Source organism: Xiphias gladius, chromosome 5 (genome assembly GCF_016859285.1).
Source record: "Xiphias gladius isolate SHS-SW01 ecotype Sanya breed wild chromosome 5, ASM1685928v1, whole genome shotgun sequence".
NCBI classification, from domain to species: Eukaryota; Metazoa; Chordata; class Actinopteri; order Istiophoriformes; family Xiphiidae; genus Xiphias; species Xiphias gladius.
The window spans coordinates 17,705,341-17,721,099 of NC_053404.1; the positions used below are offsets into that span (position 1 = coordinate 17,705,341).

Below are 15,759 nucleotides of genomic sequence, written 5' to 3' on the forward strand. Positions count from 1 at the left end.
GTAACTGCTAATTGCTAACGCCTACGCAGGCACCAGGCGGGGATATTGATTCCTCATCTTCGCACCTCAAACATCCTGAACGACACTGAGAAACCAGTGGCGATAGACTGGCGCATTACGGGGCCCCGTGCCGCCAGAGGAGGGTAATTTACCGAGAGGATGTACATACATGCAAATACTGCCGCGCTCGCACTTAAAAAACCCCTTAGACTGTAACACGTGTGGACAGGTGACGAGTGGTTGGTGAGAAAGAGGCATGCCAGGGACGTGCTTGCTCAGACGTAAAGTACAGCATCAGCAGATGTAATTAAATCTGGGGTTTTAGAAATCAAAGATTCAGTGTGTTTAATAGATCAATAATGATGGACAGAGAAGACAAAGAAGATTAATCAAAGTGCTCAGAAAATAGAGCACTTAGGCAAGCAATTAATATGTCAAGGAAACCTCGCAGGGACAAAAGATCTGTTAAAATAAATGTAAGAAAGGCTTCAAGGGCTATTACTTAGGATCATCACCATTGATTTTGTCTATTCGTGTGTGAGTTTGACGTTAATATCCCTATTGATTCGCCACTTTTGAGCAGCTTTTGATAGACACGGGCTAACACATTGCACCCCGTAAAAGGTTCAGTTTCAGATTTCATCACAACGTTCGGACCGTTCCCTCATTTCCTCAAGGATGGGTTGTGAGCATCGATTCGCTCCGCACAGAGCGCATAGGTTCAGCGCATGCTTCGAGGAAACGCGTCTCAACTTTTGTATTAGCGTAATAGTGCATCCAAAACAACTGGGACTGGGAGCCCACGAGTCAATATGGCTGCCGGCCAGGACAGGCTAATTTCTTTGGCTTCACTTCAGATGTTTTGCATAACACGACTCAAACCGACTGACCAAAAAAGTCGAAAGGAGAAAAGCACAGACAGAAGGAAGCAGATCTCACTCTAAAATCTGTACCTTCGCAATCCCTGCAAATCACTGAAAACGGGCGGAATTGTACTGTAAATCACTGGATGTAGAGTGCGTTTGTCCTGCATTTAAAGCAACCGCAGGCCTCTTTTACCTAATGATGACAGCTAATGGTAACGAGCACAAATTAAAGGGCCCATTTTTGATTACGGCTGTTGTTGTTGTTTACCGTGGTTTTATGCTGGACCCACAGGATCTGCAGACTCAATCTACTGCAGCCTGCTTTGTTTCCGGCTCTACTGAAGCAGAAAAGGTGGACTCTTAGTGTATATCTGGGGGGCTTTTCTGGTTGTGATGGTCTCGCTCTCTCTCTCTCTCTCTCTGTTCGATTTCATTAATCAGGAAATCAAGCAGCAATGCTATCTTATACCATTGCTTGGTTCTCGTAACCTCCAAGCACTATTGATTGCAGAGTACAATATACAGTATATACTCTGCACAATTGATTGCAGACTATATATATTATAATCTAACTCTAACATCACGTATCACGCATTTCTACAGATTGGATGATTACTTCCCTCTTTCCATGAAAAAGAAAGGTCTTTGAATAATTTTACTTCAAGTTTTAGATTACACTGCCTCACGAAACATCTAGAAACTAGACTCAATGCTGCACTTGACACTGATTTGACACTTTCTGTACTTTCAATGTGAATACCAGCCCCCCCCCCCCCCCCCTTCTTTTCTACATCTGCTACAGCATCCATGTTGTTATTGCCAGATAACAGTAAATCTTTCGACCAAAGACAAGCTCCTCCATCAGCCACTACCCCTTTTACCGCTTCTCTTGCCAATTCGGCCTCTTTAAAAAAAAAAAAAACCACCTGCACAAAGCTCCTCCCTTAATGGAGCACTACCACTATAATGAAAAATTATGGAGGTTCTATAGAACGGGCTGCTCTTTAGTTATCATGCTGGTCCATGCGGAGGCAACTGCAACATTGATGCATGGCGAGTTGAGCCGAAATGCTTAGTCGATTAATCAGTTAAGTTAATTAACAGATGCCATACTTTTAATCATTTCAGCTTCTCAGATGTTAGAATCCGCTGCTTAGTGAATTGCATACATTTGGGTTTTGGACTGTTTGGACTGCTCCAGGACATGTGCTCTAAGACTGCGACCGAATCCAGCGGGACCCGAGAGCCGCTGAAAGATCACTTGATAACAGGAGCCACACAAACTGCACCCTCAGACAGGCAATCAAAACACCAACAAATTACTCACTTGGCTTAATCTTGGTAGAGACTGTGCCTGTTACAGCATTTAGGTTGGGCGACAGCTTTACTTACTATTGATTTTTTTTTTTTTTTTTCCCTTCTGAGCAAACCTCAGTGAATTTCACTGCGGAGGCTCCTGAAAACATTTACGCTCTAGAGAAAAAGTCCGTACGAGCATGGAAATTGTTGTGATGAAAGCGAAGTGGCCAGTTCAGTCAGGTTCGAATGACACGCTTAAGAATCGATTTGTTGTTGATCAAAGATTTTTTTTTTTTCCTCAAGTGATTCTGAACCGGAAAAGGAAATGGACACAAGCCCTCTGCAGTGGCAGTGGATCAGCAGATGGTGAGTGTCAACCACTTTGTCTGAAACAGGGAGTCGCTTTGGTCCTAATTCCTCAGTGTCTGTTTTAGTGTGTCTCAGGCTTCTATCAAATGTGATCACATTTTTGCACGTGTGTTTTTAAGGACTCAGAATTCGTGGCGGATAGGTCCTTTGGGTCAGAAACTCATTTTCACCACCGCTTTAGTTGCCTTATACCCGCTGTGTTATTTCTACACTAATACTGCTCCAATTAGACACTGAGAACTTGATGCGCTACGAACACGCACATTTAATGTCACTCCAGATGTAAATGCTGTTAAGACAATATGGATGTTTTGTAGAACCGTAAAGGTTGATTATGATGTTTCCATGCTTACTCTTTAGATAACACCCTCAGCCTCTACACACTGTTCACAGCAATGCATCTATTACTGCAGATCACTGTAACCCACATCACTGTCAACCTCATAATGACCCTCGCTGGCCCTCTTGTCGTGAGGCGTCCCCAACGCCGGTTTCTCCTGGCGGAAGGTATATCAATCCTACACCACCATACTGCATCCTGTGTTGCCGCCTGCGGACCGCTCACGTGTCCGCATCAGGCCGGATGCGCTCAGGAGCTACAGTGAGCGGTCTGTTGTTCTCTGTTTTCTCGATGTAAAAGGTGCAAGGACAAACGTTTTCACACTTCATATATGTTTATGACCATCCTCTGGAACACTTTAACCCCATTAGTCAGCATTTATAAGCAGTATATTAACACTTAATAAAACTGTTCATAACACACTATAATATACTTTTAAGCAGATATAAGGACTTTTTCTTCAACATTCATTGATTAATTTTTCAAATCTATTCTCTATAATCTATATCTTTTCCTATGAGGCATCTGTAACTGCTGTATAAATCATTAGCGAATGTGTGTTATAAAACATTTTTTCACTTATTATTTAACTTATTATTTATAACCATGTTATATCATAGTGCCAATCATATTCATTAGAGAAGTTATAATGGTTGACAAATGCTTTTTTTTTTTAAATCATTCAGTCATTATCTTTCTATACACCAGTTAGGGATGGAGGAGTTACAGATGTTGACAACTGCATTAATAAACACTTCCTCATATCTGCTTGCAATGACATTACGGTGCCTTATAAACCATTTTTAATTCTTTACATACAACTTATAAATGCTTGATATTGAGGTTAAAATAAAGATGTCGCCATCTGATATCCAACTAAAAGAAAATATTTAGTCCTTGTCAAAAAAATTAATTTTTTCTTTCATAGGATATAAAACCATCTGTTTCACTTTCAGACGCCACACTATGTAATCAAAATAAAAGTCTCAAGTAGTTCTTTTAACACAATAATTCCATTGATGGGTTACTGAACGAACCATACAGAGCCTCTGTATGAAGTGACTCTTAGTATTTCTTGTTGTACAGTCGATCTAACGACTACAAAGGGAGGCAAAACGACCACAAAGAGACACAAAATAGGTAAAGCTAGATGTGAGACGACTCAAAAGAGGAGACAAATGACCAAAAGGAGATGTAGAACGACCACAGAGACACAAACTTCCTCATGTCTCCTTCAGCGCGGGGCCTTTTGTCTGTGCCCAGAGGCCCATAGTCTCATAAGCTGTCCATGATTAATTCACCATCAGGAAAAACTGTGACTTCAATCAGATTTGACTTCAACCAAATACTCTCCATTCTGTTGTGTTCTCTCAGGTCTCCCATGGCTTTCTAAGTGAGAGCTAATAAAAAAAACACTCAGTTCACTGTTGTTTACTGTTTACGGTCTTGGAGTAAACTGCTGATTTAGTGTGTAGACGCTGATTCACGAGATCACAACACACCACAAAGCAGCAAATATTAGGGAATTCAACTTACCGGTAGAAACTGTTTAATTATCAGGTGTTCAGATTTCCTTGAATTGTGATATGGGAGGAGAAAAAAAAAGATAGTTTCAACTAAATATGCTAAATTGACTTTTATGAACTTGTGTGTGGTTTCTCCGACCTCCATGGCATTTACTGTGTTGCCCTACAAGGCAAATTCCAGTCGTCTGGCACTTTGGGCAAGTCCGGGCAAATGTTAAGATGTGCTGTATTTGCAACTATTATCTGCCCCCTTCCACCGCAACACATAATTTCACTCCATTCTCCGCTACATCGAAAAAAGAGGAGCCTCGTATCGCACATCTGATACCGGAAAGTGCTGGGGAATTAGAATTTGCCATTTGAAAGACAGACGAGGTGCCTCCCTACCAGAGCACCACACACCTCTGTATGCACTACAGCTGTGGCAGATGTATAGTAGTATAATTATATGCGGAAATTACAGTTACTTAGGTTTCAAAGGTACCAGTTCAAAGACGTTCGTAGACTCCTCCACCCCACCACCCAGCCCCCCCACTGGCTTTGTTGCCGCTGTCGTCGGGGAGCCTGCTCTTTGTGTCGCAGATGCTGATGTTAGTTTTCACTTTCAGCTTGCTCCTCCACGCTGTATTTTGCATTTGCGACTGATCTCCGAGCCAGTGGTTAACTTACGGATCAGAGGTGTAAGAAAGAAGAACAGAAAGGAAAAATGAACCCATCTCCTGGGTGGGATCTGTATTTCTCCCACAAAGGCGAGAAAAGGTGTTTGTAAAGCATAAAGATACTTCAGAGCCTGCTGCCAGTCTCTTCTAAAGTATGCAATAATGTATATTTAAATAACTATAAGAAATACTTCAATCACCAAAGTAAAATAGAGGAATCTTGAAAACCCCGTCTGTTTGCTGGTGCCTTACTGACCTCTAGTGGTGAGTGTTGGTATGAGTGTAATAAATTGTGTAAACAGCAATAATGCTTAAGTGGAGGGCTCTCAGGCAATATGGTGATGTTAACTGTAAGTAAATTATATGACACTTGACAGGGCCAGTGTTTATAAAGTGACTTCAGCATTGACTTAACCCAGTGCTAAGGACCGTTGCCTCTAATGAGGGTAATGGCCCCAGCAGAATTCCACTGTTTCCCCCAGTTAATTACAAATTGGAGTCACATGAGATGTGGGGGGGTAAATTCACTGATTGGAAATCCCGTCAAAATGACCAATACTCTCAGAATAGGCCGGTTTTTCCTGCAAATCTGTTAGGGTGGTGGGGGTGTGGCAGAGTTTCAGCTGTAAAACGGTAAAACAAGTGTCTCCGTGGATGTGTATTTACCGGTCGAATATTTCACGTAAGACCAAATGTACGCATGGACAGCCGCAGACCAAAGAACAAGTGTGCTAATTATGCCGCTTTACAAAATGTTAAGTGCAAAATTACAGCCTTTTCCCACTTCAATCAATATTTTTGGCAGACGAATCACAGAGGAGTAATCAAATGTAACGTCAAGGTCACTTCAGTTGAGGTGAAATTACTTCCTTTGAATGAAAAGCATGCAAGCAAATTAAACACATCCCGCATGCAAATTAAGATTATAAGGAATGATTGCAGCACAGTAACTTTATTCGGACAATACATATCGATAGACTTCACTTTTTGTACTTATTTTGCCATGCATTTGGAAATTCACTGTGAACAGGGTTTAAGAATATTCTCATTTCTTCGGGATCGGAGCATCATCCCTCTCCGCTGGGAATATTTCGATTTCTTTGATGATCCGGTTAGCAATAACATCGTTGTTTGCTGAAACCATCCTTCGAGACATCAAATCAAATGGTCCCCCTAAAATGTCAAACAGAGCCTTTGTTAAGAGGGGTTTCACCTGCAGTCTGTTTACAAAAAGCAAATCCTGCTTTAGCACTAGCCACTAATTCTCATTCATTCATTTTGGTTTGTATAACTTCGCAAATCAGTGTGATGCTACATAATCAGGTGGTGATCAGATCCGAAAGCATACACACCGTTGACATCTAGTAGTATTCCTCCAGCTTCTTTGACTATAACCGCACCAGCAGCAATGTCCCAGCAGTGGATCCCGATCTCAAAGAAGGCCTCGACTGCCCCCGACGCCACCAGGCACATGTTAGTGGCAGCTGTCCCTGATCCACGGAGCCTGTCAGGGCAGATCAGTCGGGGATGAATGAATTTAAAATCAGCTGCCCCACAAACACAGCGAACTGCGACCACGGGAGCAGTGAAGGAGGAAAAAAAAGGGTTTAAAGTTTGTCAGGCTGGCTGACAAACCTGTGGTCAAATAATTGCCATAAAACCTACATAATGCCTAAAAAATGCAGATACTACCCTCTGACTTCAGATAATCTTCATGGAAAGTAAGGCCAGATTTCCTTTTTAGCTTTTTGTATATTTTTATTAGTTTCTTTAAGAAAATAGATTTAATTTCGATTATTTACTGTTCAGCAACTATTTTGCAAGGCGTCTCTGTCGACTTACTTACTATAATTTTGTATAGAAATCAATATGATGAATACATTTACAATTTAATACACTTAAATTTGTCGTTTCAACTAACTAACCTGATTAGCTTTAGCAGGAGTAGCTGGGTTTTTTCTCTGATATGGTTGGATGTACGGTAAACCTTATTCGCTTATGTTAAATAACAAATTGAACTACCGAGAAGTTAGCTTACCAAAATCTATATTTTACATTTACAGATAACAGACAGGGAACAGATGTCGTCCATTTTAACTAGTTTGTTTAAGAAAATAAACTTCCCTGATTAGCTATTGTTAACAAGTCATAGTTCAAAGGAAATAAAGGTAGCCTGTTTTGCCAGGTGTGCTAGCATTTAATATTTAAACCAAAATCAATATAATGAATTAACTTACAATTTAATACGTTATTTTGTGAATTACACCAAATTGCATTCATTTCAATGGTGTCAAAAGCTAAAATGGCAATTACTAATACTCTGCTTAGCTAGTTAGCTTTAGGTTTAGAGTTTAGCTAGCTGGGTTTTTCCTATCTTGATTGGAGTTATGCTTCATGTAGTTTGCGAAATAACAAACTGAATTAACAAGAATTCAGTTTATCAAAATGTATATTTTTCAATTACAGATTACAGCAAGAGAAAAGTTTGTAACAATTTCGTTTTAGTTTTACCTAAGACTAGCTTGGCTCACTCTATCAGCTCTGCGCTTTTAGCGGTCTAGTTCTGTTGTTCTGCAGTTGCAGAAACTGCGAAATAGGTAAGTGCGACAGAGGTCTATAAAGACCAACGATTTCCCAACTAGAGTACTGCAGTTTGGGCAGTATTACGAAACCAGAATGTAGTAAGTATAGAGCAAAAGTGAAGTAACAACAGTTCCATCCTGTAGTTTCTGCTAATTTTATGTGCTCTTTCACAGGAATTACACATTTCTATGCCTTTAAAAAATTTTCTGATGCCAAGAAGTCAGATTCTAGTCTTTACTCAATTTTTTAGCAATATATAGTGACTGCATTTTGGCTATGAAGGGGAGTACGCAACATAAAAGCAAGTCAGTGTAGTATGCAATGCAAAACCACTCACCCATGCACAGGGATGCATAGGATCTTCTGCATGGATGAGAAGATCTTGGTTACTTTTTCTGGGGACCTGTCAGTTCCATGCTCAGAAATGATAATGGACTTCTTGATATCTGTAATGGCAGCATGCCAAAAGAGTTACCATTATGCCATTACCGGTGTACACACACACACACACACACACACACACACACACACACACACACACACACACACAGCTACTAGTACCTAGTACAGAATGCATATAACCTTTTTGATCTAAAGGACTCTGCTTAAATGCTTTACTAATTTGTTCTTAGAAAGATATGAAAAATATGTAACCTTGAGGTCAGCGATTACTGAATATGGATCTCTTTCCAGATATGCTGCAAAGCTCCACATGTTTCATTTTCAAATATGCAAACCGGTGTGTAGAAGTGTGTAGTAATTATGTGTGTACCTTTAACTGGTACTGCGAGTAAATATGTGACTATTACCTCGTACATCAGACACCTGAATTGGATCGTCGTCACAGAAAGCACCCTTCCCCTTCCTTGCTTTATACATCTTGTCTTCCAAACAGCTGTACACCACACCAAACTCCAACTGAAAACAGATCATTTTTCAAGCTCTCATGTACTAAGTATGGATTAACTAACTTTTTAACTGTAAAATTCTCTCATTTGATATGACATACCTCCTTATTGACAGCAAAGGCAATTGACACAGCCACGAATGGGAATCTGTGAATAAGTATCAGGGTATGTTATTACATAGCTGTATTTAAAAGTATCTAAGATCAAAAATCAAAAATAATGGTTAAGAAAAATCCTTGAAGGAATAGCTGTGCTTTCTGGTTGAGAGTTAGTTAAGAGGATTGATACTATATCTTTATGGTAAATATGAGGAAATATGAAGCTACTGCCAGGAGGCAGTTAGCAAAAACAGTGAAAGGGTTAATAAGCTAGATTGGCTATGTCTGAAGGTACGAAAATCTGCTTAATTTGCTTTTTTGTATGGAACAAAATGAGATATAATATGTTAATTAATGAGTTTAAGAGATGCTGATAGGCAGATTTTTTTTTTTTTTTAACCTTTGGACAGAGCCAGAATAGCTGTTTTCCCATGTTTCCAGTCTTTATGCTAAACTAAACTAACTGTCTCCTGACTCCGATTACATATTTAGTGTACATGAATGACAGTGTTATTGATCTTCTCAAGAGTATTTCCCACAATATTCCTTAAATGCTAGGCTAACAAGAAATACTGAAATAGTGGGCATTTCCCTTTGACTGACTGAAACTACTGTCTTGACCATGGATATCCAGAAACCGAGCTAGCTAAGCTAACCTTAATGATACCTTCAACCTACAGAGAGAGAGATAAATAATGCATTGAGTGTTTGTGTAAGTTTGGGTAGGTATGAAAGAATTATAAAATTCTCCAAAAACTCCTCATTCATTACGTTATCTGTGCCTTTAATCTGGCTCTGTTGGTGGCCAGGAGAGGTGAAATATTGCAGATGGAGCTCATCTCTGCTTATCTCAGAGGCAATTGTCCTAAATGGACGGGGTCCTGACATTTGATTGGGTGGGTCTTTGACCCGCTTAAAAACTGCGGCTCAAAAAAGTGGGATGTAACAGTGGCAAACCACTGTTTCAAACCAATGAACTGAGTCAAATGTATGGATCGACAATCTTATCAACCCATGCAGACGCTATGAACATTTGGTACCATGCTGTGATTGGTAAGAGGGCAAATCATACCGCTAATGCTTCATGTAACACTATTGAGTTTGTCCAATAACAGAAAGTGTTTGGTTTGAACAGGCCCAAAAATAAATCCACTAACACAACACACTTTCCCATTGCAATAGTGACCACTTACCCATGTACAAAGTTTGTGGTGCCATCCACTGGGTCTATGATCCATGTAGGTTTGTCAGTTAAGACACACGGCTCCCCCTTTGCGACTGACTCCTCCCCAATGAAACTGCAGCACAGAAGAACCAATGGACCAATGAGCTATATCAAGACAAGCTTGAGCAACGTTGTGGTTTTTTGTTTTTTTTTAACAAACAGTACTGGTGTACAGAATCATACTGTACATAGGTGTGTGTGTGTGTGTGTGTGTGTGTGTGTGCGTTGGCAGTATTTCATACCAGTGTGTGCCTTCTCCGAATTCCTGTTTCAGAGACCCAATGATGATTTTCTCCACCCTTTCATCAGTCTTAGTGACAAGGTCTACAGTGGAGCTTTTGGTCATGACCCTAATTTCACTCTCCCCAGCTTTCCTAATTTCCTAAACAGAAAAGGAATATTGTTAGCACATGCTTATTTTGCTTCATAAACTTATTATTAATAAGATCTTGAGGTTAAAATAAGGCATATTTCATATTTTGATAACCACAAAACCTCCAAAAGTTTTCAAGTTTTAGCCGAAACCCAGGCGTCCATCCTAATGCAGTGCAAATTCAAAATGCGCATGAATACAGATGGAGGGAAAGTTCATGTTGCCGCCACCAGAGAGGAAATATATTTAGAGACTTAGACATACCGCCCCCGCTTTTCTTGCCACTTCAACGGCAAAGTCATACGCCTTCTGCCATGGATCCTCCATTTTTTCTACTTCTTACTTATGAGAGCTGTAAAGAACATTGACCATTAATATGTCATTCACATGAAATGCAATAAAGTGCAATTTAAATATATATAAAACAATTACAAGCTAAAATTGGTAGCATGTCTGTCATAAAAGGTCTTTACACCTATTCCCCCTATCTGAGACCAACAATGCGACAAACTTGCGTGATTAGTACACTTCCCTTACAACACAATGAGTTACGTAACAAGGGCAGCTGGCATCCATCTGTCCTGCATTGCTCGAACTCACACCCACAAGCCACAACTTTTCAACTTAAAAATCATTGCGACTTACTAACAGCGATGTTGCTAAAGGCAGAGCTTTGGCTTCAGGGTGTACAACTGAAAATTGTCCTATCATGCATACCGTGTAAATTGCTGTATTAGTACACTAACCCTGGTTAAAATCAAATTGTCTTTTTGGACAGAGAGGTCATACTTAATTATTGTACAGTTTTAACATCTTGTTTGTTGCTGTCAAAAAAATATGCAAAAGAGTCGGGAGTTGTATTTTTTAGCCCTGAATAGTACCTGTAGTCTTCTTCTCGGACTTGAAATCTTACTCACTTAAAAAGACTACATCGTGTTCAAAACCACTTAAGCCAAAACTGGTTTTAGTGTTTACAGATGTGTGTTCATCTGTGGAGAGCGCATTGTGTTTTTCAGGGCAAGACACCACACCTCAACCCACTGAACATTGTTGTCATTTTAAGTCCCAGTCCGCCTTACTACCGATCTTCATATGCATTATCTCCGCTTTTAGAAATCTATATTATGTCTCAGAGCAGAGGCTGCTTTTGTGACGAATCCACTCTACGCCCTACACCTGTACACCTTTAACGCACACACATGCATCATCCATGCACTGCTGAAATGAAAGAAAAACTTACTTTGTGAAGTCAGGTGGTGCTGTCAAAGGTAGCTCCCTAGATGCTAGTGCAACCTCTTTTGAAAAACCTAACTTTAAGTGGCCTCAATGTCGAGATGAGGAAACTAAAAAAATCTGGCATGACAAGAGTGGGAAAAGTACTAGCACCGCCCTCACGTTTCCCCATAGCAACCCAAGGAAAAAAAACATTCTGTTCTCATGAAGGCAGACCTGCAATAACATGATGCTGCACTTACCCTACAGTGGTCGCATAAGTGAGTGGAAAATTTTTTGGGTATCTCTGTAATTCTTCTGTGAAGACCTCAGTGAATAATGTGGAATGAGTCACAGGAAGACACACTCTGCTGTGTACGTTTTCTGTGTCCTTTATGTACATGCAACAGCTGACATCACTAGTAATTAAATGCTGAACAATGCGGCGCAGAAAATTCCGTCCTCTTAGGGTTGATGTCGGCTCATACTGACCTAATAAATCAGATTTTCTGGGGAAAAAAGGTGAAAAAGTGAAACTCTTACTTTTTTTTTGGGGGGGGGGGGATTAAAGAGTACATCCCAGCCCCTCACTTAGTTTTGACATGGGATTTGGCTCGACAAAGAAAGCCCCTGCCAGTTTTATATTTCCTGACAGTTTCTCTGCGATTGGGCTTTCCCCTTTATGTTCTTTTATCGTATTCCACTGGTGGAAAATACTTTAAATGGTCCCCCGGTGAGTCAGCGTAGATGTGTGCATGCATGCCCATTTCCTCACTGTGCCTCCTGAAAGTTGGACAAAGTCTGGACGATATCAGTCAAAGTATACACTGCAGACACACATATCTAGATGTATCTGTAGCTAAGATATCTTGTATGTCCGAACGTGAATCCCTCTTAAGTGCTGTCCTGCGGCAGTTATTGCTTTGACAGGTAAAAGCATTCAGTTATGTCACACCGTAAGGTGTGGTAACGTCAGTTTCAGATTCTTTCTCCTCCTTTCATAGGAGGAGATACTGCAGGGTAGATATATCAAATGACAATATAACGATATCAAGCTGGCAACCCTGCCCTTAAAAATATACAGTGTAGTTTACTTAAGTCTGGGATACCACTCCCAGAGATTAGGGGTACAATAGTGTTAAAGACTATTCTCTGACTCCTCTCATATCTAATGATGACAATGTGTCTCATTTGTTCATGGCCTAAAATGTGAGGATAATGGTGGTATGTGGCTCATTTCAGTGGTTCAAAACAGGTTACACATACGTAAAGGCAACAACACTCGACCCAGTCCAACTATACGTGATCCTCTTTCCGATTTTTGTGTACTGAAGAAATCATTATTTTAAGACAGAAATACAGATTCACACCAAATTATGCATTAGGTTCTGCATTGTCTGGCACTTCTGTCTGTGTTAAGGAAAAAAAAAAAAAAAAGAAAAAAAAGGGGGGGGCTTGCTCAGACATGATGTTCATTCACTGCCACACCTTGCATAACTCAAATTTATGTGTGTTGAAATACCCTGACCCTGTTTCCTCTGCTATTGCACTAGTACTGACAGGATGAGCGCCAAAGCAAATGTCTGACTACTACATCAGGGCCTCTTGAAGCAAGTTGGTCACCTGATATTGCTCTTCGTAGGATACCAGTTATGTTAAACTGGTGATAAAGCTAGCAGACAACATTGTCACTGTCATCCTACTATATTAGTTCCTGGATTTGCTGAGAATCTGATGCACAAGCTTTGCAGCTAAAATAATCAGACCCCTGTTGAATTTTACAGATCAGTAAGAGCAACAGGAGAGCAGTTGTCACACTGTCTTCCCAGTTGTGCACTAAATATAAGACACTCTAAAATGTTGGGAGACAGGCAGAGAGAAGTAATAGGACAAGCAAAACAAATAAATCAGTCCTGCTGTCTCCCCGGCAGGTCCATTATGAATAATTTATCCAGATTGACGGATGTGCTGGATCTTTGGTTCCCAGGAAATCACAGCTGTAACTGAAGCCTGCCATGATGCTGAAGTTGCTGTAGGTCAGTGGTGCACCCTGAAAGATAAGCAGGAGCTTCAGGAAGGTTTTGTCTAGTCGCCGAGCCCTTTCTGAGCTGTATTATTTAACAAGAGTCTACAGATACGCAACCAGCTCTGTGAGGCTGGAATTACACAAAGGGGATCAGAGCTAGATGCTAATGTCAGCATGGTAATCTGTGTTACCATGCTAACATGTGCTAATTAGCAATAAACAGTAAAGCTGAGGCTGATGGGAATGTCATTATTTTTGTATGTATTTGTTCATAAACCAAAACATTGGAAAAAAAAAGAAATTTTGACCTGATGATAGTGCTAGATGAAAAGTCAGAAGATCACCAAAGGTATTCCAGTTCATCCTCAGGGGAACATGAATGTCTGCACCAAATTTCCTGGCAATCCACTCAAAACCTCATGGTGGAGCTAGAAGTCATGGGGTCACCAAAGTCAGAATCAGGATTCATCCACTGGGGACCACGAATGTCTATCCGAAATTTCATGGCAAATCATCCAACAGTTGTCGAGATATTTCCATCTGGACTAGACAGATTGACTGACCAACACTGCCGTCCCTGGAGCCATGCCGCGAGCATGGCTAAAATTGAGAGGGGCTCTAAAGACCCAAAAAAAATCACGAGAAAGTGGTTATTTAAGCTTGGGTATATGATATTTAAGCAATATTATATTGTGGGTTGAGTCTGCTGTACAGTATTTTCAGAATTTGAGTTACTATGAATAAGTGGTTTCACATACTGTATGTCTGTCTTTAAATTAAGATGGGAAATTAGTGTTATTAAGAATGCAACTGCTGGCAAGAGGAGGACAAAAATCTTTTCTGATTACACAGAATAATATAACTTTAATGTATTTCATTTTACTAAATGTCAACCTTATGGTGGCACAAGCGCAAAAAGTCAAGGGGGTCGCCAAAGTCAATAGGCAGAGCACAAAAAGACATACTGAGGTATAGAAACAAAACTGAAGATGTAATTGAAACAAAGAAAAAGCAGAAATACTAGATGAAGGCCCAACTAAAGCTGTTTGGGAAAAAATCTAGGCTGACTCTCTAATCTCCAGGGGCACATTTCTGGGATATAGCAGGAAAACACAGCCTTTCCAATGTTCAAAAGAACAATGGTTGGTACTTCCTTTTTCTGGCAACCAGGACATACAATGAAAGAATAAGGACTCAGTTCTTTGTTCACATTAATGAGTCTTTAAACAGGTAAAAGATCATCAAAAAAATCGAAGGAAATCAAAACGACTCCGGAAATCAATCCCAACACTCATGATTACGTCTGAACCCCCCCTGCTGCACACTAACATGGACCACTGATTTCTGTGGAGGGGGCTGGAACATAGAACAGCTGGGTTTGCTCAAGTGTTTTAAAACCATTTGTTAGTCATCAGCAAACACAAGTTGAAAAATCAGAGACAATAGTCCACAGAGAGCAAAACTCAGGGCTATTTCATAGAGCAAATCAGCCCCGGGGAAGTATGTGCAGCATTGGCAGCATTCATTGAAAGAGAAGGGGGAAATGCAACGCAGATTTTACGTGGTGTAATAGCTGTGAATGCTTTTATCTCTCGACTAAATCACAACGGTAGCAATCAGGTTTTTTTTCCCCTAGCGTTTTATGGCGTTTCCGAGGCCCGTTTTCTGTTTATTTGGTTGCCTGTTCGACGCAAGAGACATTTTTTTACTTTGTAGACTTTCCGAGGAGAAAAGACAGTTTATCATTTTTCTAGGTCAAAGCGAATATGAACATTTATTTGTGTCCTGAACACCTGTCTGATATAGGCTGATGTTAGGATGCCACTGAGATGTTTAGGAGCCTTGCTGGAGGACTGAATGCGAAAGAGACTTGTACATTATCTCAGGCTGGAGAAAATTTTGTCTGGCATGGCAGCTTTTTTTTTGAGTAGAAGCACTTTACAGGAATATGTGAGTGAGGCAGTGTCATGACACATTTAATTGCATATCGTTTCCTAATTTAAAAAAAAAAAAAAAATTTTGGTTAATGTATGAATTTCACAGGGAAGACGTCATGGCACCGAAGTCCCATAACTAGTCGAGGAAACAAATTGCTATTTCAGCATTTCCGCACAAATGTTCATACTCGAGCTTTAGTTCTTATCGTCTTCAGTGTACGGGTACGGCTAACGTGCGTGCATGCCGACACCTGTCTCTGCAGAGCTTCAATTACATGAATTCATCCATCTCTGGTGTGTCAAAGAGAGGCTGGGCAAAAGCAGGAAATATTTAGTCT

The 15,759-nt window shown here is 40.4% G+C and overlaps 1 protein-coding gene across 1 annotated transcript; it reads right to left on the reverse strand.

Moving 5' to 3' along the window:
- Positions 1-5,992: 5,992 nt before the first annotated feature.
- Positions 5,993-11,610, reverse strand: LOC120790143 (inositol monophosphatase 1-like). The gene is made up of 9 exons (XM_040127469.1): positions 11,487-11,610; positions 10,511-10,598; positions 10,116-10,255; positions 9,842-9,946; positions 8,652-8,697; positions 8,452-8,560; positions 7,980-8,088; positions 6,412-6,563; positions 5,993-6,232 (listed from the first exon to the last, which is right to left on the reverse strand). The coding sequence occupies exons 2-9, from the start codon at positions 10,571-10,573 to the stop codon at positions 6,105-6,107; spliced, it is 852 nt and encodes a 283-aa protein (XP_039983403.1). The 5' UTR covers positions 10,574-10,598; positions 11,487-11,610; the 3' UTR covers positions 5,993-6,104.
- Between the last annotated feature and the right edge of the window lie 4,149 nt (positions 11,611-15,759).